The sequence below is a fragment of the Zalophus californianus genome, chromosome 12 (genome assembly GCF_009762305.2).
Source record: "Zalophus californianus isolate mZalCal1 chromosome 12, mZalCal1.pri.v2, whole genome shotgun sequence".
Lineage (NCBI taxonomy): Eukaryota > Metazoa > Chordata > Mammalia > Carnivora > Otariidae > Zalophus > Zalophus californianus.
Window position 1 is genome coordinate 37,757,442 of NC_045606.1, and position 24,748 is coordinate 37,782,189.

The 24,748-nt window shown below is 43.3% G+C and overlaps 2 protein-coding genes across 2 annotated transcripts in view; one reads left to right on the forward strand and one right to left on the reverse strand.

The window, feature by feature from the left end:
• The window catches only part of PPP1R9A (protein phosphatase 1 regulatory subunit 9A), a 315,687-nt gene extending 308,999 nt beyond the window's left edge, over positions 1-6,688 (forward strand). The window contains 1 exon segment of the mRNA XM_035723249.1: positions 338-6,688. Within this exon segment, the coding sequence (XP_035579142.1) occupies positions 338-547 (210 nt within the window). The 3' untranslated portion in view covers positions 548-6,688.
• Positions 6,689-9,021: 2,333 nt separating this feature from the next.
• PON1 (paraoxonase 1) overlaps positions 9,022-24,748 on the reverse strand; it is a 32,520-nt gene continuing 16,793 nt past the window's right edge. The window contains 5 exon segments of the mRNA XM_027573461.1: positions 9,022-9,180; positions 12,126-12,254; positions 20,990-21,071; positions 22,373-22,413; positions 22,416-22,575. Coding sequence (XP_027429262.1) covers positions 9,022-9,180; positions 12,126-12,254; positions 20,990-21,071; positions 22,373-22,413; positions 22,416-22,575 — 571 coding nt within the window.

Genomic DNA, 24,748 nt, shown 5'->3' on the forward strand with positions numbered 1-24,748 from the left:
CAGTACTTTTGCCTGTAAATGTCTATGGCCCAAAGGTTGGAGAAGCAGAATTGTGCCCCCCCCTTTTTTTAATTCCTTCACCCATTAATTGCCAGTTTGGAAAGCATGTATTTAATGGGGTTTAGGGCGTACTGTGTAGGCACTTCAGAGGGCAAATAAAGCTCCGCCCCTGAGTATGGAGATTTTTGGCAAACATAAGCAGCTCTTTCTTGGTTTTTACCTCTTTGATTATGTTTAAATCAGTTCTTGAGTCTGAACACATTGTGATATCAACCTCTTCCTAAGCAGAGAGGTCATTGGTTTTCAAGTTCAGTTTGTCTATGTATTTCCTTCCTAGGCTCTGGGAATGACGTCATCCCAGGACCGAGCAGTGGTCAAAAAAAAACTCAAGGAAATGAAGGTAACTCTAGAGAAGGCTCGGAAGGCTCAAGAGAAGATGGAAAAACAGAGAGAAAAGCTGAGGAGGAAGGAACAAGAGCAGATGCAGAGGAAGTCTAAAAAGACAGAAAAGATGACCGCTGCATCAGAGGGTGCTGGCGAACAGTAACACACACCCCCTCGCAGACAGCTCTCCCCCCTTCCCACCCTGCTCTCCTCCCCGGGGACAAAGGAACTGATGGCAGGGGTAACGTGCTCTCGGCCGACTGGGGAACTGCTTGTGGCAAAACTGCATTTTCTGCAATAATAGAATACACTTTTAATTTTCACCTCCTGAAATAATCCCAAGCCACCTTTGTTTATTACCAAACCAAGGATCTCATTTGTGAAAGATGCAAAATAGCTGTGTTTCTCTCTTCTCTTACTTACCAACCCCTTGTGGGGGAACCAGGGTCACCCTGCCCGAGAAAAGCATGCCATGCCCTGGTGGTGTTAGTGGAGCACCATGACTTTTCAGTCTGGGAATCCTGAAACTGGGCAATGGCACGTATCTGCATGACCCAGAGCGCCGCTCTGCCTTGAGATTGGGGCTCCAGAATACTCCAGTGTGTGGGAGAGTTTCTCCCCTCGTGTTTGTGTCTGGGCAGTGAGACAACCCCACTGTAGAAACACGGGTGCTCTGCCACATAATTACGTACGGCGGCAAAAGGCAAGCAAACTCTTCTGCTTGCTGGGCATCTGAAGGAGAGAAAAGAATCTGTTATTTGCTAACCCCAGAAGGAAGCAGAAGCCTTCAGAATGTGGATGTGGGTATTACCTTGGGGTTCTGAGGGTAACATTTATCCTCCAGATTGAGCCGAACAAAGGAAAAAAATCAGACGTTAATGCAGCCCGGGATATTGGGATCCATTGTTTACTCTGCTCCCGCTGCGTGTTCTGTAGTTCACCGACACGCATAACATAGTTCCTTTTTTCCCCAACAAATTGAACAGGAAATTGATTTTTAAGGAAACCCAACATTTTCAGGTTTCCTCTCCTGGGGAAAATTCTGGCTAGTCTTCGGCCTGGCTGTGACACAATCAGGAACTTGTCACATATTTTCTACTTAAGATTTCCCAAGCGGGCTCAGTTAGTGTTTTAACAAATGTACTTTTAAGAAAAATAGGAATACTGGTTAGAGAAAATTTAGATTTGAGTAACACGCAACCAGAGAAGCAATTTTATTGAGCACACAAATGTTCCCGTAAAGGAGAGCTGACAGTTGGATTTTAGAGATGTTTTGAATGGTTTTTCTGAGCCATTCTCTTTCATTCTTCAGAGATTCCCATGTTACAGTTAAAGTTTGTTTAAGAGAGTCCACAGGATATAGTCTACCAGCAGAGACAGTTCAGCTTATTTTAAAGCCAGTATGTGAAGGATTTCAGTATTTCGTCAAACTAATTCAGGCATAGGAGACTAGGGCGGAAGGAGGAGAAAAGACACCCATCTTGAGAAACTTCAGATGATCGGTTGTTGTTCGTTGTCGTTGTTTTGTTTTTTATGCCCCTGTCTCTGGTTGTCTTTGATGCATTGGCTGTAAAAATGAGGTCATCCACTTTCCAAGGGACGAGTTTCAAAATAAGAGTTGAGGCCAGATGAATCTTCAACTAGTATTTTACTTCCTTTTACTACATGGTAGGGGGGTCTTGGTCCATATTGTTCGCTGGAAAGGTTGTATACACAGAGCTTGGGGGAAGGCTTTGGAAGGTTACAGTTAACAGATAATGTAAAGGGGCTCCTGCCCATCTAGCACCATCTTGTATTTTGGACAGTGTGACTTATTTTTAATTTAATTTATTTTATTTTATTTTTGCTTGCGTGAATATCTGAAATCTGGAATTGGCTGAACTAGAAACTTATAATCCTATCTTTCCCGAAAGCCCGTTTCCTTTCCAGTGACAGAGTATTGTCTGTTACACTTCGATCCTTTTGTCCTTAGTACAGGTCATTCATCCAGTGCTCAGAAACATTGACGTAAAGTAACATTGTGTTTTACAATTATCAGAGTCGCTATGTATGTTTTTCTGTCTTCATTTGGTATATGGTAATGAGATTGCCATACTGGATACTCTATTAATACTTGAGATGTGTGGTGCTTCACTATTTATTAATATGATGAGAAACAAGGAACCACTATTCATGAACTACACAATTCAGTAGATCTTCCCTAATACCAAAAGACTAAATTAGTCAAAATCTGGTAATACTCTTGCTCACTATTGTAAACTTTTTGCCCTTTTTGCTTACCTTTGGGGGGACTAAAAGTGATCTGGATCACACTGGAAGTTTTGCTCTGTATTCATTTTAATAGTGGAAATAGAGGATGACTATCTAAAGTTATGTTTACACTTTGGTAATGTTTGACAATGGACGTATATACTGGAACTGTCTATAAGTCTCAGTCTCTGCACATAATTTATGACCTCTATTATATTGCATTTCCTTAAATGTCTTAGAAGTATTGTTCTTGAACTTTATTTGTACACTTCCAGTGTGTAGACCAATGACCAACTGAAAATGTTATAAATCAAATTCTTATTCCTCAAATCACTTAGTTTGTATTATAACTATTTTTATTTTTAAGTTAAGTTACAGTGATTTTAGGTCTTACTGAGTTATTTTAATATTACTGCTTAAAACTGCTGAAATCATAAAAGGCACTTGATTTGACTGTCCAGCCAAGGATAAAATGTAAACTGATTGATCAAAGATTATGAACACAAAGTGCAGGACCTCAGAACTTCTGAACATTTTGTTTCCATATGATTTCTTTTCTTGACTCTAGTGCATGATGCCTAATCGAGGTTCCAGGGTCTTCAACAACTCCTACTTTAATGCTAGTGGTTTTCGGTGTCCATACAGTTTAACATAGACTTGTTGTTTCATGAACCTTAAAGACTTTGCAGTTTTTTATTTATCAGAAAATGAACAGAAAGGGAATATCTGGTTACTATGAACTATATTCCCTAAATGACAGCCCAGTATGACTCTAATAATATCCAGATTGTTTTGGGGTATAGGTAATGCTTTGGGGGTTAGGGAATGTGTGGTGAGGCCAAGCTGTAGACGGGGAGCATTGTATGAGCTAAATGTCTGGGACAGAGTTTTCCATTAAAGGACTTCAGTTTTTATAACAGATTACTTGATTTAAGACCATCTCCCTTAAAGTAACTCAGTTTATGCAAAAATTTTCTCATTCTTTTTTTTTTTTTTTTTTTTTTTGCCTGATTCCGAAGTGTACTTCAGAGTGATACATTAGGGCAGAAACCTAATTTTGCCCATTTGGACACATTGATGAAGTCCACCATTAATTTCATGATAATAAAGCTATCATTCTATGTTATCCTCCTTTCGTTGGGGTTGACATGGATTTCCGGCCCTCAACATCACAGAAGGATTTTTAACCCACAGTGGTTTGTGACTGCAGTATGCTAGTGCTCATTCCAAACTTAGCTTTTAAGGGCCATGAAATGGGACCACCTATTCTGGGCTTCTTTGTTGTTGTTGGAAACAAAGTGGCAAGAGGACAGGGGAGGAACCAAATTAACCCTTGCTGCTGCCTTTCATCCTGTGTCATCCCTGGCCCAAAATTGTAAGCTGTCCCAGGCCCGAGCTACAAAAACAGTCACAGGTTGTTGGATCTAGCACCTTAATTAACCTTTATGGTTTTTACTGAAGACAAAGAATTCTTGTCTAGGTTCTTTGTGTAATAGGATTAACATGTGCTTTAAAGTTATATTTTTAAGAGGTAAATAAAAAATTGCTTATGGATATTCTAACTCATTTAATAAGTGTTAAAGATTATGTAGACCGAGCTTCAAGAGAAGAAACCCAGTGTTTGAAGATTCTAAAGGGAGATGTCCCAACAATTCTGAAAGAAATGTTTATGCTTTGGAGATGTTGTAGCTCCTCATTACACTGACATATTTAAGAATTACCAAATTCCATTTGAGCAACTAAATGTTCTGTCCCAGCAGGGCCCTGGTGAGAGACATTTCACTCTGGTGGACAGAGGTCACTACAGTTCATGTCACCTACTTAATGCTAAGTCCTCAGTGCTTTCTGAAGGAAAGGTAAAGTGGAAAAGAAAAGCCCAGGGTTTTTAAAAATATCTTTTCAAATTTACCTTTAATCAAGGATCTACCCGTCTACTATTCTCAAGCTAAGCATTGAAGGATGAAGTCCAGAAATAAAATGTACATATTTTCCACTAGAGTTGTTTTCCTTCTAAAAATGGGAGTGGGGAGTCAATTCTCAAAAGAAAGGCGTGGTATAAGAAATATGAATGTGTTTCAGTGACTCATTCCTGAAAAACAGCCTGGGTATGTGGGCAGATTTTTGTTTTTATATTTGTCTTAGGTAGTTAAAGTCTCAGGAAATTTAGTCTTGGTCCAAAACACTGAGGGAAGAAATCATACTAGACAGGACACCAGTAGATTTTGAGTAACTTTGAACCACTACTGCACCACTGGCAGTGTAGAATTGATCCCACCAGGAAGTCAGAGGGCAAAGAAGCAGTTCACAGACTCCCATTTTCCCCTGGAGAATAAAAGCCTCAAGTTCTACCTTAGGGTAAACAGAGGGTCTTTCAGTGCTGTGCGGATGTGTCGAGTGAATGGTCGTGACTTCCAAGCCTACATACATGCGTGGTGTGGATCAAACACAGCATGTGACCTGCTTCCAGATCTACAGCGTGGGGAAGGACAGAAACAGGGTGATTTCCAATCCTTGGCCCTACCCCAACCCCAAAACTGCTAGAGATTCAAGAATGAATAGGAGGTAACGCATAAGAGAACCAGAGGCAACTTCTCAATAATGTGCATGCTGCGTGTGTAGATGTACAGAACTCCATGCGTGTGAATATATTCCTACCTTACATACACACACACACACACACCTCACAATCACATTGCATAAAAATATATATATATATATTGTATATGGAACTTGGTAATGTCAGTTAGGACCCTAAGCAGTAATCATAACCTTATTGCCACTTTTTGTGTGTGTATACATTGAATGGCTCATAAGATTTTGAGAGATTTTTTTAATGTAAGTATTTCTACTAAATGCACTTATCCTTCTACATGTTTATATATTTTGGTAAAATTGATTTATTAGATACTTGGTATTTTAGTAAGATAAAGTTTCCTCAAATGTTTGGTTAATGCTTTGATGTCAAGATTGCACATTGCTGAGTCGAACCTCAGAAATTTATGCAGCTTTGGGCATTTTCAACTGCGGAGCGCAGTTTCCTTGGCTAAAAATTGCACCGCGTGTTCTTCTGCATTCGCTCATGCTCCGCAGTGACATATTTGGTGGCTGTGATGCTTAAGTCACTAACTACTGGCTCTCTGATGGCACTGTTGTCATCACATGATCATTTATTAACTTCTTTTGTGGAGTGACGGCATGGTTAGGTCATTGCCAAATACAATGCAAGTGGATGTGAGCGTGAGTATGTTGTTGGAAGGTGTACCTGTCTCTTTCAGCTGTTTTATTCACACACCCAGGTCTTCTTTGAAGGATTTAATCTGTCATCCGTGAAAGAACAATTGGCCACAAATAGTTAAATTACCTTGGAAAGTGGGAATTAATAGGCACTCCAGCTAGATAACACCTCCCAACAACATCAGATGTAGTTAGTGTTTTGTAAAACTCCTTAAATATTTATATATATATATATATATATATATACACACACACACACATATATATACATATATGTTTTCCTTAATATTATTTATGGTCACCACTACTGCTTTTGTATTTTTTTAATGGTGTTGCAATTAAACCACGAGTATGCCTGCTACACAGCACTAACAAAACCAGTCAGCTGAAAAAAGAAATGAGAGAGAATGAATTCTGTTCCATTGTAAGAAGTTGATTTATTTTAACCTTTATATATCACTGCAGGAAAAGAGTTGTTTGAAAAACCATTTTAAGTCCAATAAGTATGGACAGCATGTTATCTGAACCTTTTAATTTGTACATTTTGGTGTCTGATCATTTGCATGGAAGAGACAATAGTACCATGTCTGAATTGTTCTCTTGTGCTTGGTTAATATGTACTTCTCTAGATTGTTCCGTTTCAAGCAACATTTCTTACTCTTTGGTTTTCAGAGGCATTCAAAGCAAACTATCACAATGGTCCTCTGTTTTCTGACCAATCTAAAAATACCTGTGATTAAATTTGTGAGTGTAAATAAATTTCTTGCCAATGAGTATTATTGTTGTTAGACAACGAATGCAATAAAAAGAGAAATACGGACATCTGTCGGAGTAGGCTGTTTTTTCCCCCCCTCTTCCATTTTCACCTTCAAGTAAAACAAGCCTTGACTGGGTAAACCTGTATTAACTGTCAAAATACATCTATCCATCAAGAGCAAAGTGCACGTTTTCCATGGAAATGAAAGGAAAAATAAGTTTTAGCCCCAGTACAGTGTAAATTGGCAGCTAGCATTACATATGAAAGCACGATTATGGAACTGGGCATGAAGTAGGAGATGCTCCGCCAGAAGCTCCCTCACCCGCATTGCGGTTCCCACAGCGCGTTTCCGATACCTGTCAGCCCAGCAAGAGTCTGTGACAAATGCATTCAACAGCTGGCCTCACACAGCACGGGGCAAGCTCAGGGCAGGCCAGCCCCCAGGACGGGGTTCTTGGGGGTTCTTCGCAGCAATTTTATTTCTAAAACCTTAAATGTTCTGAAGACTTGAATATAGCAAATGAGGAATATTAATTTCTGCCCCCCCCCGCCCTCTCTCTCACCCACACACAAACACACACGAACCATAATTGATCTGTGACTAAACCTTCAGCAAAAAATAAATGAAATAAGCTGGTTTTTCTCTTCCTCGGAGTGTGTTACGAAACCCCCTCACTGAAGGGAATCATGTGTCCCTTTTTGACTGATCGTGAGCATATGCTGTGTCAAATTGAATAGCTTGCTTTCTTTTTCTGGTGGGTGGGTGGGGGGCAGAATTTGCTTATTCTGTCAAGAACAAGAGAGAACAGAATATAGTTATTTCATTGATGATATCAAGCAACACTTTTTAAAGGAAATACAGGGGCTTTTTCGACATAAGCCCGAGAGCCATTGGTAGTCTCAAAACAATATTTCAGAAAATCCAGCTTCAAGGGCTGTGAACAGCCTCACCGAATAATTGAGCACTCATAGGGCACATGATATTATGCTCATTGAAGTTGTGACTAAAATAACTTTAATCTGATATGAGGAAAGTGTTTTTCGATCCAAACAAAATGTTCCCGTTTATTACTTTAAGTTAGTAGCCTTAAAATGTTGACAGTTCTCAATTTATCAGCCAACCGTTTTTCCCAGCATGCCAGACCGTCGTCATGGCAAGTGCTTTGGAGGAACTTTGTTTCTAACGTGACTGCCTCTAGCATCCCAAAAACATCCTCCAGCCTGGAAGCCATACTTTCAAAAGAGACAAAGACAGGTAAACTTTTCAGACCAGCTTTTATAAGAAAATGACAAAAGTCATCTTTTCTTCCTAATCATGTCCATCAGAAGATAGGCCAAGACTGTTGATTTTTTAAATTTTTTTGTTTGCCTTTCTACTGTTTTCTTCTAATTCTCCCCTGCAAGTTACAATAGGGGAAAAAAAAAAAGGCGGGGGAGGGCGCCTGGGTGGCTCAGTTAAGCGCCCGTGACTCTTGGTCTCAGCTCAGGTCTCAGTCTCAGGGTCATGAGTTTAAGCCCCATGTTGGGCTCCACCCTGGGCATGGAGCCTGCTTAAAAATAACAACAACAACAACAACAAAACAGCCCGCCTGCCCCCACTTGTAAGAATACTGTCTTTGGGGCCATTTGGCTTTACCTGAGTGGATTACGGGCTTCAGTCTGTCTTCAATCACCGAAGCGAACAAACTTCTTTTCACTGGGTCAAAGCAACTAAAATGTAGAGTTTATGCTGAGATAACAGACACTCCCAAGAATGTTAAAAGAGTTTCCTACATGTCATTGCTACCGCAGAATTAAGTAAGTGAGAGTAAAAGGAGAAATGGAAGTCATTTCGGTTTCTATTTACTGAGAAAGTCCTACATCGAAGGGGAAATGGGAGTCAGATTGTGCCAGTATGTCCGATGGCTTTGCTAAGGAGGGATGCCTGGAGCCCAGGGAACTCTGTAGGTCACATCTAGTTTCCCAGCAGGTGAACCGGAGCCCCTGAGTGAGGGCTGCAGGCTGAGACGACTTGTGAGATTATCCTCCTCTGTTTCCCGAACAAGGTTCAGCAAGGCAGCAATAAGCTCACGTGCTCCCAGGCAACACACGTTTTAGGGAAAGGACATTTGGATCACACACAGTTAAATGATTAAAGGCCTGACAACTGACACAGCAATTTTAGCCATTTTATTGATAAGATTTTTTTGGTAAATAGACTGATTTGCTACCGTGTTTTCAAAAAAGCCTTATGCATTGATTCTCTTCCCGGTTAAACAGCACTTTCGTCCTTTTAGATGTCCAAATGGGGGGTCAGTATTCACTGTTCAGATGAGATCGCTGTGGCCCCCGGAGATGTGGCAAGCAGTCGAAATGGTGGGCTCACGGTGTCCATGGCACAGGGGCAGATCGACCTGCTAGAGCTCACAGTAAAGAGCTTTGTGGAACACGGTGCCGACCAGTAGCTTCCCTTTGTACACAGACGCAACTGTACTTCCTTGCAACGCTGTACCATTTTCTGCATAAACCAGTGTAACTTTGGGTTCTTCTGTTAAAATGTCCTGGATTTGGATCATCTATCAAAGAAATAACATTAGCCTACTCTTTCTTTTAAAGTCACTCAAAAACATAACGTTAAAGACAGGTCACTTCTCCATGTGAAGAAGCCTGTAGGTAAATCGTAATTTGTTCCAAAATTACTCTTTTTTTTAAAGATTTTATTTATTTATTTGAGAGAGAGAGAGAACGAGAGATAGAGAGCACGAGAGGTAAGAGGGTCAGAGGGGGAAGCAGACTCCCTGCTGAGCAGGGAGCCCGATGTGGGACTCGATCCTGGGACTCCAGGATCATGACCTGAGCCGAAGGCAGTCGCTTAACCAACCGAGCCACCCAGGCGCCCACCAAAATTACTCTTTATGGAAGACACTGGTTTCCTTATGGCAAAATGATAGGTTTTAAGCAGGTGCTCTCAAAAAGAGATAGAGACAAATAGGCCTACCCAGCCTAGGGAAGAAATAGGCGTGAGTAACACAGCCTGGGCGGGAGACCCAGGAGTACTAGGGACTATGCGAAATGGGGGAGGGGGGGAGAGGCGTTACTCAGTAATAGTTAAATTACTGCCATGCTAGAATTCAGGCCAGTTTTGCATATTCACAGATAAGTTAGGAATTTGGATGCTTACACTTAATTCTTGGCAGTTAAAAAAAAAACCCATATCTCTGTACAATACTCAATAAGTTCCTCTGAACTTAAGGTTCCAACTCTAAACATATAAGATTTTGTAAGTTCAGTTTCCTTCATTTAGTTGAGCAGAAATATGATCGTGTCATTAACAACAGAGAAGTAGCATGCCAAGCTGACCACCTGTAGTAGCTGATATTTGGCCACGGTGAAGAGCACACTGTAAGGCAGGGGCCCAGGGTCCTGTTTTGGATCCTCAGCTTCCCATTTGTTTCTCATTTGTAGAACAAAGTGCATGGGACTAGGTTAAGTTTCTTTTCAACTCTAACTTCCTATCATTTTTAAAGCCTTTAGGATAAAATACAATGGGAAGAAAGGATACTTACATACAAAAACACCAAATACCGCAGACTAGGGGCGGCCAGTGCCTATACATAAAGGGTTAATGGGAGCATTTAAAAGGACCTCTTTAAAACAGCCAGCCCCAGGGGCGCCTGAGTAGCTCAGTCCCTTAAGCTTCAGACTCTTAGTTTTCGGCTCAGGTCCTGATCTCATGGAGCCCAGCGTGGGGGCAATGCACTCAGTGGGGAGTCTGCTGGAAGATTCTCTCCCTCTGCCCCTCCCCTCAGTAGTGCGTGCACTCTCTCTCTCTCTCAAATAAATAAATATACCTTTAAAACAGCCAGCACAAAAGACAGACGTAGTAGTTACTTACTGGCAAATAGGTGATGGTGCACCTTGACTTAAGTAAGCCTCTTTCTAATAAAAGTCAGTCACTCTTCTATGGGGCAGTGTATTAGATAACGGATTGTTATTACTTTTTACTATTCCTTACCAGATCCATCATTAGGAAGGAAGCACTTTTTCCAGAACAGCAAACCAAGTCCATGCTACAGCAAATGACCTAAGTTCACCAGATGAGCTAACAAGCAAGAGCAAATTAGAATCTAACATTCTGCTCTGTTCTGAACAGTGAACACGCCACAGCATACATTTCTCCAATTCTGTTAAACACACCATACAGCAATCCTAATAGCTAAGAACCAGGAAAAGGCACAAAGGATTGCCATTAAACATAATACGATTGTCCTGTAAGCCTAGAGAGAAAGGGTATGAAGGGCCATAAAGTAATTGGAAATACACATTTGGTTTGGGGTTTATTTAATCTAAGACACATGGGCTTTTATTTATTTACTTATTTCATGACACGTGGGCTTTAAAAAAATTTTTTTTCGGTGGGTGGGAATGAGACTGACTCTTAAAACTAAGCTTTAAAAAGAATACATAGCAGTAAACAATGTCAAAAATTGTATCGGTTATTTAACGTATAGCAAGTACAACAAATACATACTGCAAAACTCAAAATAGAAAACCCCAGATGAGTCACAGTAAACGTTCAAATGCCTATGGCAAAGTGCGTTTCAGATTCTTGTTTGCACTGCCAAAATAGTCCGCTGAGTAAAGACCATGAACAGGAATGGGGTCTTTGGGTACTATAACGAAGACGGAAGGAAAGGTCTTTTAAACCAGAGCAATTCCAGCAAGTGACTGATCTTCCCATTCTGCAGGGAAGGTTTAGAGAGGAGGGCCGTTTGCACACTACGACTGGTTCATTGTATTAATGTGCATACACTGACGCACGGGAAGAGGGGGTTCAAAGGACAGGCAAGTGACAAATGATTAGACCATAGCACGGCCGTGCGTTCCATGTTTTAAACTATTGTGAATTCCCAGGTTGAAGTCATGACCGAAGTGAAGATAGGGACTCCGGTGTAGGGCTGGCTACCCTAGCCCAGCCCTCCACTCTGCTGGAAAGCCTACCAGGAAGTCTCCCTTGCCCCCCCAGCTCTGGGTCAGGGTCCGCCAAGGAGGAGCAACAGCAGGGGGCTGGTAGGACGGAGAGGGAGGTAGGGTGTTGGTTCCAGGCTTCCTCCCTCCAGGGTCCCCACTGGTTGTCTGCGTCCCCCAACCAGGGGTCAGCTTCCGCTAGACGACCCTCTCCACACACAGCTCTCTTCTCGTTAGGATTTCTGGTGACCATTTCCTGCCTCCCTCGCTAGCCCAGGGGTAATGCATTATCTTCTGTTCATTTCCCTACGTGCGCCCACACCTTTGTATAGAGGTTAAATGTCCTCAAATTACCCAATTTAAACGTACCATCTGTCTCCTGCCTAGACTCTGACTAAAATGCCTCCCAAAGTCAAACTCCTTTTTATATCTAATCATTTGGATCATCTATCCGCGTCCCTCCTTATATTTGCACATATAATTGAGATTTATGTTTCCAACTGAGAAACAGCGGGGAATAAGGTCGCTGATCTGCTTCATTTTTCAAACTAACCTCTGATGCGGGAAGATTCTCCGAGTCATAGAACAAGATCTTCATGCCATTGAGATGGCATCCAACCCAAAGGTCCCCCATCACAGGATCCACGGATATGTTATCCACGAGTGTGTTAAAGTCCAGGGACTTCCAGGTTAAAACCAGGGAGAGAAGGAAGGACAGAAAGTGAAAACAACTGAGAGGTGACGGAACAATATATCGGGAAGCTATCATCTTGTCCTCCCCAGTCGCCATGCTGCTGGTTCCAGAACACAATTCTGCTGCATTTCAATAGCGCCTGGGGAATTCCTCAGGCTTCCCATCTATGCTAGCATTTCATCAGTTTCCAGGACAGAGGAGGGAAGGGGAAGATGCAGAAAGCCAAGCAAGATTGTTAGAAGTCCGATGAAATCATTCGGACTAACATCTGCGCATGAACCTAAAACCGAAGGGAAGAAAAAGTTTTTAAGCGCGGCATAAAACAGTTCCTTCTAAAACGGCATGTGCAAATGATATTTTTACAAGCATTCAAAAAACAACCAGGCGATGTAGATTCATTTTTGATGAGCACATCGATGAAATGCAGGCTCTTCTTTAATGGCTAATCATAGGCTGTGCAGCCAGAGGAGAAATGATCACCCAGGGTCTAATTTTTGCCGTGGAGTTGGGGAAAGGTTTCTTCTTTAGTTTTCTGATGTTATTCAACTCCCTGTTCTTCTGCTGCTTATTTTCTAAATATAAGTTGCAAGCACGTCACGACTGCACAGATTGCTGCCGAGGCTTCATACCAGGATCATAAATAATACCAATGATTCTTAATTCCACCATTCATCATCTTGGCTGCCTTCTACTGGGGAGAAATCACATCTATTTGTTTACCCCTAGCTCTCTGTTGGAGAAGTAATATCCACCATGTACCTCAAACAGAGGCCAGCATCCCTCAGCGCCCAGAGACCATGTAATAGCTGGTGGTGACTCACCGCAGAGGCCAGAGTGTGGGCAGGCAGCTGCAGCAAACCAACACGGCGGCCCTGCCCCATACTTCCTACTCTACACTTGATTTTAGCCAAAAGGCCAAGATGAGACCTCTCCCCACCACGTCCATGAAGGGGCTGCAGGGCTCAAGCCTCTCAGCAGAGCCTCCACCCAGAGCCATCATTCATTCTTACCCTGGAGACATCCAGGTTGGCCAAAGGAGGTGGCCAAGCAGACATCCTCTGGCCAAAATCAGCCCCAGGCCTTCTCTGTCTCCCGAAGCCCCCTTCCATCACAGTGTCAAGATAGTCTACACCGATCCCGCCATTTTCTTTAGATGAGGAAAATGTGTGTCTCCGGGTTCTGTGCTGTTATCTTTGGAAGGGGTAAGAGCCGATGGGTGAATTGCATGGCCGTTGAAAGCCTACAGAGATGTGAGCTGGGGGTGAGAGAAGAGAAGGACACCCAAGCCCGGGGGGCCCCATTCATTTGACACACAATTACTGAGCTCCGACCATGTGCTCTGCAAGCAGCTCAGCTCCTAGGGAGAGTGGGTAGGTAAGTGGCAGGCCGGGCTCCTGCCTAGGAGGGGCTGACAGTCCAGCAGGGAGCCCCTTTTGGGCCCAGTAATTAACTCTTGTCTTGCAAATCTCTAATTCCTAGCAAAACTCACTCACCACAATGCATGCAACGGACACATTTCAAGCTTCCACAAAGCCAGGTGGAAGATGGTACATTTCTTGATAAAGGAAACTTAATAAATGATTCTCATTGGAAAAAACTGTGTCCTCTGTTAACAAATATCCCAATTTTTAGAGAATGGGAATGCACTGAAGTGGGACTGATTCATTGGCTGTGCCCTGGAATCTTTTTTTTTTTTTCTTTTTGTGGAGAAGGGGATTATTTTATTGAGGTATAATATGCATAACATGAAATGTGTCATTTTAACCATCTTAAAGGGTACAATTCAGTGACATTAGTACACTCACAGGGTTGTGCAAGCGCTACCCCCTATCCATTTCCAGAAACTTTCATCATCCCAAAGAGAAACTCTGTACCCAATGGCTCCCAATTTCTCCCTCCGTGAGCCCCTGGTAACTCCTGTTCCATTTTCTGTTTATGATTTTGACTATTCCAGGAACCTCATATAAGTGGAATCACACAGTATTTGTCCTTTCGTGTCTGGCTTACTTCACTTAGCATAAGGTCTTCAGAGTTCCATCCATGTTGGAGCATGTATTAGGACTGCATTCCTTTTTAAGCCTGAATAATATTCCATTGTATGTGTATACCACATTTTGACAGGACATAAACCTACCCACATCTCATCGCAAATTCTAAGATCAGTCTCAGCTCATTTATCAAATTCCCTGACACTTCAGGTATTAATGAATTAACTGGTCTTGATTAATCTGTTCCTTCAAAAGAAAAAAGAACATTACAGTCACAGAGGTAGACTCAACTGAATTGTTATGTCAGGAGACAGTGGCCTTACCTGTTGCCAAAAGTGGGAGCCAAATCTAAAATAGGTCCTTGGCAGGACCAGTGTCTTTATCATTCTGTGTCGAATATATATTGGATTGGGCTCTATTCTCATAAAATCCTTTAACTTTCAATTTACAGAAGTACTTATTGTTACAACCACCATTTGTTTTCATTCCCTCAGCCAGTAGGAGTGTGTAAAATTCCATTTTACTTCAGCTAATACTAAATTGGCCATGCCAGTGATTTTTCATGTCAAACATGATGCTACGTTGGATACTGCTTTGAGGTAATTTTCTCGAAGTGAAGCCCCTCACGACAGTACATTGGATGTACTGACGGGAACAGCCCCACAGTGCCTGGTGACAGCGCCTCAGGCTGGGGGCGACTTCGGCAAGAGAGTCAGGTCCTGTTTGTAAGGGACAGGGGACTACTTTCACACTGCTCCACTTTACTGTCACTTTCTCTTTCCTCTCCTTTGTGTGTTTACCTCTTTTGACCCAAACCTTCAGATCAGATCATAATCGGTGGGGGTAGAAGAGAAACCCCTGAAGCATACCCAGCTCCATCGTATTAATTGAACAAGTCTTTGTTGAGTGCTTACTATGTGTGGGGAATTCTTCTGGGAACAAAGAGAAAACACCCCGTCCTTCTGGAACTTACACCCTAGTGGAAGAGGCAGACAATAGAGAGGACAAATAAAATATATAGTATTTCACTTATAAAATATAAGTAAAATATATAATATTAGTAATGAGTTCATCGAGAGGACGTGATCACCAGTTGATCCTCAAGCTGGAGCCAGACAATTGGAGGCTCCTTAACCCCTCCCCTGTCCTTGGGATGTACATTCTCTCCACTGTTTCCACAGTGGGAGCTGTTCCAAGGACATAGCCTTGAGAGAGTAATGTGTTATTGAGACCATCTGGACAGTATATGTGGCTGAATCCAGTTAAGACCTCTATATAAATTTTTAAGATTCTGGTCGGTGGGTGTGGAGATCTACTTGTCTCAGGGCTGCTCAAGACAAGCCTTGTATGCAATTTCTCTTGCTTATTAAACCTGCCACCCACAATCCGGAGTGGTCTGCCTTCTTTTTTGACCTCTCCTTGCCCTCTGTGTATGGGGCAATGGACCAGTTTCAGATTGCGCCCAGGAAGCTCCCCAGATTACAAACTAGTAATTGGTGAGCCAGCCAGAAGACCAGAGAAATGGGCTTTAGGAAAGAGGCATCCTTGGGGAAAATCCCGAGTTGGCCATTGACCTCTACGTGGGGAAGGGTGGCCCCCATGGCAGATGCTTGGGGACGGCCACATGCCCGCTGATTTAATGCACTACTCAGCCATAAGAAGGAATGAGATCTCACCATTTGCAAAAACATGGCTTGACTTAGAGGAGATTATGCTAAGTGAAATAAGTCAGACAGAGAAAGACAAATACCATATGATTTCACTTATCTGTGAATCTAAAAAGACTAAACAAATGAACAAAGAAACAAGGGAAACAGACTTATAAGTACAGGGAACAAACTGGGGGTTGCCAGAGGGGAAGGAAGGCAGCGGGGGGATAGCAAAATAAGTGAAGGAGATGAAGAGGTATAAACTTTGGGTATAAAATAAATAAGTCACAGAGATGAAAAATATAGTCAGTAATACTGTAATACCATTGTATGGTGACAGTGGTGACAGACAGTGATGACACTTGTGATGAGCATGGAGTAATGTACAGAGTTCTCCAATCACTATGTTGTACACCTGAAGTTAATGTGTCAACTATTTAATAAATATTTAATATTTAATCAATATTTAATATTATTTAATATATAAATTAAATTTAAAAAAGTAAGTTAGAGAAGGACAGGTGGGTGCCCACTACTCTGTAGCTTCAGGGCTGGCAGACAAGGGGAGAGAGCAAATAATAAGTTGAAGACCTTGCATGCCATTTTACAAAGCTGGGAGGGCCCAAGCTGCCGAGGATTAAGGTCCGAGCGCTGTGACAAGGTCTGATTGGGACACTAAGAGGTGGAATGCCTGGGAAAATGGGGGAGAGGGAAGGGGACATGCTGTGAAGTGAACGAAACGCCCCATGCTGTCCAACCCCGAGTACAAAGGAAAGCAAAAGCACCACAACGACCCCAGCCAGCGGGGCGGCCTCCAACTGAGGAAACCTTCACGAAGAGAGAATGTACTTCCACGGAGCTTATTGATACAGCTGCCAAGTTCCAGCAAAAGGCCAGGACAAGTATCCCAGCATGGTTAGTGCACCTACGGGATACGGGGGAGATGGCATTTCTCTGGGCAGGAAGCAGAGAAAATGAGCAACTTCACCACACACCCTGCTCCCCAGCAGCACCGGCATGGCGCTCAAAGGTTCAAAGTACTCACTCTCTTATAGACTGGCTTATTCTAGCCTGCAGGGAGGTTTGGCCCAATGAGGGGCACCTCCCTGGGCATGTAGAACCCTGAAAATCTACAGAGGAGGTACAACAATCCTTAGGGAGTTGGGAATGAGACAGGCAACCTCAGCCTCTGTTTTTGAAGGCCCTAATCAGGCCACATTCACGGCGAGAATGAGAAGTGGTATACTCCGGTCCGCCCCAACACCTGTTATGGGACACTCATGTCCAGGTTCAGCCCAGTTGTGGGACAAGATATTTATAATGTTGGGCAATCCATTGTTGGTATGGGGAAAACTGACAAATCCCGGGACTGGTACGGGCTGTGGGAAAGACGTGATACAGAGAGATCACCCATAAAACCTAAAGGCTATGCTGATGGGCTGCAAAGGTCCAGTAAAAATAACCCAGAAACAAATGTGGTTTAACCTCATTGCCGTAGGGACTTCGCCTGAACAGAAAAACTGACAACCCAACACTGTGTTCATTGGCCGGTGGAAAGCCATAAAACCTGAACAACAATTCAGACCTGCTCCATCTGCCCCTTACCGTCCCTGATGCCCTGCCTGCTCCAGCAGAAACTTCGGGAATGCAGTGCTGTTTGGGATGGTATAGGTACAGGCCAGGACTGCCTCCAAGTGAGGGCAGGGAGAGATGATCAGAGGCCTCAGGTTGAACGCACTCTTCACTGGTCCTCCAGGACTGACAGCTCTGGTGGACACTGGATCCAAATGAACTCTAACACGTGGCGAACCTCAGAAGTTTTCAGCACCACCAATGGTTACAGAGAGCGAATGGTTATGGTTAAGGAAGTTCTTTGACGAATTTAGTGTTCCTCCCTACTACCCCAGGAATATGAAGTTTTTCTCTCTCCAATACCAGGGAATCTATTGGTTCGAGTAATCAAACCAGTGCCGAGGGGAAACACCCACTGGGAACCAGTAGGCCTGCCACCCCTTCGAAAAATGGTAGCTGTTAATCAATATAAATTGCTTGGGGGCATAAAGAGATAGGAGAAACTATCCAAGAACATGCTGCAGGGCATTCTGCAGGCTTTCCTGGAACTGCTGCAAGGGAGAAGATGGGTCATGAACCCACAGAAAATTCAAGGCCCAGGAACCGCCCCAAGGTTTTGGGAGTCATCGGGTTGGGCAAGACACACGTTCCAGAAGCTGTGATTGATAAGGCGCAAGCTTAACAACCCCTAAGAACTTGAAAGCGGTGCAAACCTTTGTAGGGATTTGGGGGTTTTGGAGGGCTTTTATTTCCCATCTGGCATCATGTCTCTGTCTCTGATATGGACTGATAAAGAAAGGACATGTGTAGGACTGGGGATCAGGACAGCAAGTCACCTTTGAGAAAGCAAACATACTAGTGAAGTAGATTACAGCTCTGGGCATCTCGTGAGCAGGGATACTATTTGAGTTTGATGTGCCTGTGACTCCAGAAGGATTGTGCACTGTGGTGGGGATAACGGAAAGACAGAGTACCCCTAGGATTTTAGTCCCATCTCTGGAAGGGGACAGAAAATTCCATGTACCCCCTAGAGCAACACCTCTGAGCAGTACTGCTCCAGGGCAGGGAGCCTGTCAGGAACGAAGAGGATATCCAAGTAAGACCTGCCTTTCTTATCAAAGGGTGGGTTGGGAATATGTTCCAGCCATGCATCTCTGCCATGGCTCAGACCCCCACGTTGACGAAGTGGCGTTCCTATCCGCAGCTCGGGAGCACCCTGCCCACCAGCCCACGGTCTCTAGAAATACTGGCCCCGTAGAGTACATCGATCCTCCAGATGCATCGACCGCCTCCTTCCATGGCAGCCCTTGCAGCTTGTAGAGAGGGAGTGGGGGATGGATCTAGTCAAGGGAATCCATCCACATGAACTGCAGTTGCTATTCAGCCCAACACTGACACCATCTGGATGGAAGCAGGAAGGAACCGCGGCCCGTGGACTGAACTAAGGGCTGTTTGGCTGGTGATCACTCCTGAGCCCTGACAGGTGACCCTTTGCATTGACAGTTGGGCTGTTCTAGAGGGATTAATCCTGCGGCTGGGACCATGGCAAGCCCAGGGGTGGATGATGGTATTAAGCTCCGGTGGGGCAGGATATGTGGAAAAACATTTGAGTCTGCCTGCAGGAACCTGAGGCAGTCCCCACTGCCTTCCACATCCCAGCTCATGCGGGGCTGACACCCTCTGGCAATCAGGAAGCTCATAGCGTGGATATAAGTTATAGCAACAAACTGTTTTAGGAGATACAGAGACTGGATGCATAAAAGAGTAGCCACCCCAGTGGCCCAGTGGGAGCGCGTATTTCCAAAGATGCTCTATTGCCCTCAAAATAGAGGGACTTGGTGAACGCAGTAATAGCATGCCTGACGTGTTTTAAACAGCACCCAAGCAACAGCCAAGCAAGGTCCTGACCAAATTCATCCAATAAGCCTTAAATGAGAGCCAACAAAGCCTGTCCTTACTGAACACTGAACTGTCTCTAATTATAAAAGCTGTCCTCCCAAATCGGATGGCCTCGAACACTATGGCCACCTCTTTGCCATTATCCAAACAGAATGTCGTGTGTACACGCCCGATGAGTCTGCTAGTGTGTCATCTTTTTAAATCCCATGAGGACACAAGTGAATGCCTGGAGTGATCTGCCCCTCAGCTTAGGGGACTTAATAAAACCGTGGTTCGGATCATGGGACTCTTGGATGAAAAAATTGCCATTGGTTTGGGGAATCACTGCTGTAATTTGCGTTCTCCCTTGCATGTGCCTGTACCCTCGCTATGGTGTCTGCCTCCGGTGTAGCCAGAGAGCCACTAAACACGCTGCCTCCAAGCTAGTGAGCCCCCTCGCTGACTGCTCAGGGCACGTTGCAGAAGAGGGGGCTATATGAGATCGTAAGAGCTGTTGCAAGGGATGGAGTGTTGGAGGAGGTCATTGAGAGGACACGAGCCCTGGCTGAACCTCAAGCTGGACCTGGACAACTGAAGGCTCCCCGTCCCCTTCCCTGTCCTTGAAATGTGCATTCTGCCCACTGTTGGCACAGAGGGAGCCATTCCAGGGACACAGCCTCGACATAGAGTGTTGTCGAGCCCCTCTGCGCGGTGTATGTGACGGAGCCCCCATTAAGGCCTCTAAATAAACTTTTAAGATTCCGGTGGGCAGGTGTGGAGAGCTGCTTGTCTTGCAGCTGCCCAAGACAAGCCAAGTAAATAAGTAAATAAGTGCCTTTGTTTATTAAACCTGCCACCTACTGATCTGGAGGGGCCTGCCTCTTTCTCGGTCTCCCCTTGCCCTCTGTGTGGAGGCAGGGGAAGAGGGTGGTTCGGACTGGACCGGGAAGTGCCTGAGCTTGCAAACTATCAGGGTGTGTGTAGGTAGGCGAGCGGAGTTGCAAGCTTAGATTAGGTAGCCAGGGAAGGTCTCGCTGAGGTGACATTTTAGTGGGAACTGGAAGGATATGAAGGAGAGAGCCACTGAGATCTGGAGGAAGATCACCGGAGCCGAGGGAACCACCTGGTGAGCTCAGGAGGGTGAGGCTGGGCCGGAGGAGGTGTTGGAGACAAAGGTAGCAAAGTGCTGGGCTGCAGGGCTGCTTAGTGGCCACTGGGAGTCCTTGATACTTTATTGGGCTTCATATTAGATTTACATTATTTATAACTATTATGGAGAGCATTGTCACACGAAATACCAGTTGAGGTGATTTCTTGGCTATCTCATCAACATGGAGGGAAAAATGAAAGAGAGGGAGAAAGGGGACAGAGGAAGGGAAGGGAAACTGAGCAATGAGGATTCATTCAGGCAGAAAGAATCAAAGTTTGATAGGTGAAATATCTGGCTTGCTGCTTCCCATTCCGCAGTTGAGTAAAAGTGAACAACAAACATACATGATGCTGTTGCCTCTTAATAAAGAAATGAAAAATTGGTTCTCACCCACTCCAATTAGTCCTTTTTTGCTCACTTTTAATTTCACAAATCACTTAGAATCTAATTATCACTCTGCAAACTTATAGTGTTAATACATCTTACCTTCAATGGAGTTAAAGTCCAATTAGCGTGCTTTTCATACACATGAATCTTATGAGCCAGCAATTCAGATATATAGACATACCTTCAAAGAAGAAAGAGCTACATCAAAGCACTTGAAGTAATACAGCTCAGAAGGTTACGGTGAAGTTGTAAGAACCCTTCCTAGGAAAGAACTTCGCTTAGAGACTGGAAAATGCAACCTCTCTAAAAGCACACCAAATTCTGGAAGAAACAACTCAGCAAGTTTACAATGTGCAAAGGAATTTTCGTTTCTGAAAAGTTGTTTCTAAAGGTAGGAACCTAGTTGTCCCTGATTAGAAGGGAAGAAACGTAGCCCTAGTACCAGCTCTTAATATCTGGGAGGAAAATGTATGATATTACTTCTCTTCACTTGTCAATATAGTGACAATCCCCAGGTTCTGCATGTCAGAGGATAGCGAGTTCTCTCGGGCAGGCTTCAGGAGAATGCTTTGACAACCAGGCCCTTGTTTTAGGCCAGAAAAAGTATGGGAGAAGACAAGATGCTTGGCCTGGATCTGAGAGAAGTCTTCCTCCCCTCTCACCCTGAGCCTGGTCCTGACCCTGTGCATTTAGTATTTTGCATGCAGTGCAACGCCCCACTCATGGTAAAGACATGTGGTCAGTGCAGCCCAGAACAAAGAGAGAAATAACTGCGTATTATCTGCTACTTTGGAAGACCAGGAGATGCTATAAATATTTGAAAGCCGTCCACACGGTTTCCTCTAATTATGTTACTAACTTCTGAAATCCGTGATGATAAAAGATGAGGAAGGCTATATATGACGGATACATGGCTTTTGTGGATAGACTGATGTTACCCAAAGTGTGGTCCCCCAACCAGTGTTGCTCTGTGAATTGTTTGTTTCGGGGGCATCATCAAATAATAACGTAAATCAACTACATTGTGAAGCGCAATGCCTAGTTAAGCTGACTTTCCCCCCACAGCAAAACTTTCTTGATGGAGAAAGCAGTGTCTTGATTTACATTTTGGTGCAAGCTTTTTATCTTGTCACAAACCAGCACTACTGAAATATATAACTACATGCTGTTAATCTTATTACGGCCTCAAAATTCTTCCCTCAAAGCAAAGCTATTGAGAAATACTAAATGTTTATCACAGTTCCCCTCCTTGATATATTCATCCCTACCCCCAAATTTAAAAGAATATGCCTACACAAAATAGAAATTTTTGATTTGATACGTTTTATCCCCTGAGAAATTAAGATATTTTACATTCTTCCTAATTTCCTCTTACCAGGATAACATGTTAGAGCATATCATGTTGTTTAGAAAATGAGTATGTTCTAACAGTGTCTAATAAGAATCTGGGGAAATGAATGACATTTTAAAGAGTTCACATACTTGCCGTCAGGTGAGATGTTGATTCCATTAGCAAAATCAAATATCCGTCTGCCATCACTCGAACTTCGTTTGGACTATAGTAAACAACATAAGACCATGCTAAACCCAAATAGAGCTCCCAGGATCTCAGGTAGGGGTCAACAAAATAATGATCATTTGTGGCATAAAAGTGCTCAGGTCCCACAGCAACAATATCATTCAAACTGCAAATTCAAACACACATATAGGATATATACAAGTGAAGGTCTTGTACGTTACAGGATTAGGCATTGATTAGCATTCATTAATGGCTGTTCCTAAAATCAAGATGCAGATGAAGCTTTCACTCTAGCCGTTATGGCACAGAATTCATATGACATCAATCCCACCTGTAGGAGCCTCAAAGACAATAATTACTCTTACAAAACCCTAAAAGGTTACTATAGCAATGTAACATAAAAATCCTATTAACTGTATCTGAAAAATAGTGCTCTAGGGTGCGTGTGTGTGTGCGCGCATGCGCGCGCACATGCGTGCGCGCGTGCGTGTTTTGCGCCTGTGTGTGTGCACGTGCGTGTGCATGCGCGCGTGTGTGCGTGTGCGTGCGCATGAGCGTGTGCGCGCGCGTGCGTGTGTAGGTGTGTGTGCGTGCACGGGTGTGTGTGTGTGTGTGCACGTGTGTAGATATACTACATTCAGTAGACATTAAATTAGGCCAGGAATCATTATCAGGGCAAAATGCATTTATGTTCATACAGAAGTCACTCTCACATAGAACAGTCTGGGATATCATCAGGCAGAGGGAGGAAAAAACACTGGCCATCTTGAGACTTGCATTTTAGTTAAAGCTCTGTCACGATTAGCTGTGCTATTTAGGTAAAATTAATCATTTTGCATGTCAGGGCCTCAGTTTCCCTAACTGTAAAAGGAGGATGAGATGGACTGCTGTATATTTCAGTCTTAGAAGGTCATTTCCGGCCTTATGATTCTAAACTGAGGAAAATGTCCACGAGCAAGAATGTTCAGGAAAGGGACACTATGGCATATTTTCTTTCTGATTTTGATTCTCTCTCCGTTACTGAAAATCTAAGATATATGAGTCTATTTTTCTGCTTTAATAGGTACAACAGTGAACACATAAGTGAGTCATTCTCTGCTGATTGAGGTGACAGAAGTTCCCCAGGGCTATTATCTGGTAGAGAATTATCTCCGCTCCATTGCTGAGGGCGTAATGGCCCGCACATCAGTTCTGACGCAGTTCTGGGCTCCTGGGCCAGTTAGATAAGCACACAGAGTCTCAGTTTTCTCATCTGTAAAGAGAGGTTAAACAATTTTCCCAAAGTCCTACAGCTCATTAGTATAAGACTAAGGGTCAGAATCTTAATTTGTGGAGTCTCAGTGGAAATCACAGTAAGACAATGCCTGTTGTGTGCTTTGTAGAAAGCCGGCCACTCACTGAACCCTCGTCAATGGTGATCACCATTGCGACATGAGAAAAAAGGTCCAGGAATTTAGGATTAGTGTGTACAGGCGCAGGCATAAACCTCTTCTCTCTCTCTTTTTCTCCCCCTCTCGTTTTTAAAAGTAAATTTCCAAAGTGAGTAGTATACGTTACAAATCATTTGCCTGTTTTTCGTAAAAAGGAGCAGAGAGGAATATTTCAGAGTAATAGCTTTGAAATCTTATAGACCCCAGTTGAATGCTGACGTTGCTTGCTATTGTCTATGGGACCACAGCGTGCCACTAAAATCTATACCTCAGTTTCTCTCTGGACTTTGTGAGGTTAGGGTAAATAAAATGAAAGAATGACTATAAAGACCTTGGCACTATGCCTGGCTATTAGAGATGATTGATCATGACTGTTGTGTTATCATTAATAACATACTTCAATTGTGATAGATTAGTAATAGGAATATTAATGCTATAAACAACCACATAAAGAGCTACTAAATACAAAGCAGAAAATATACATGGCTAGCCCTTCAATTGAGAGAGCAGAAGTTTAGTTAATTGTGGCACTATGTTTGTTTTTTTCTTCCAGTTTGCTTCTATATTGCCAAAGACATGTATTTTTGCACTTGGCCCAGAAAAAAAATACCCTAACCCTGGGAATCTGGACAAATATGAGGCTTCAAGATTAACTGTGAAACCAATAAAATAAGCTTTCACTATTTCAGAGTGGCTCAGAGCCCCCGCTTCAGCCTCAAGATACCAGGGTTAAAATTCCAGGTTTGCCATTTTACTGATGGTATTATCTGGGCCAAGTTAAATACTCCAAAATGGCATAATAATAACACCTAATTAAGAAGGTATTTGTAAAAAGATAATAAAGTAATCAGTTTAAATTGGTTATTGTAGCACCTAACTTACAGTTAAAGCTCATTGTTACTATCACAA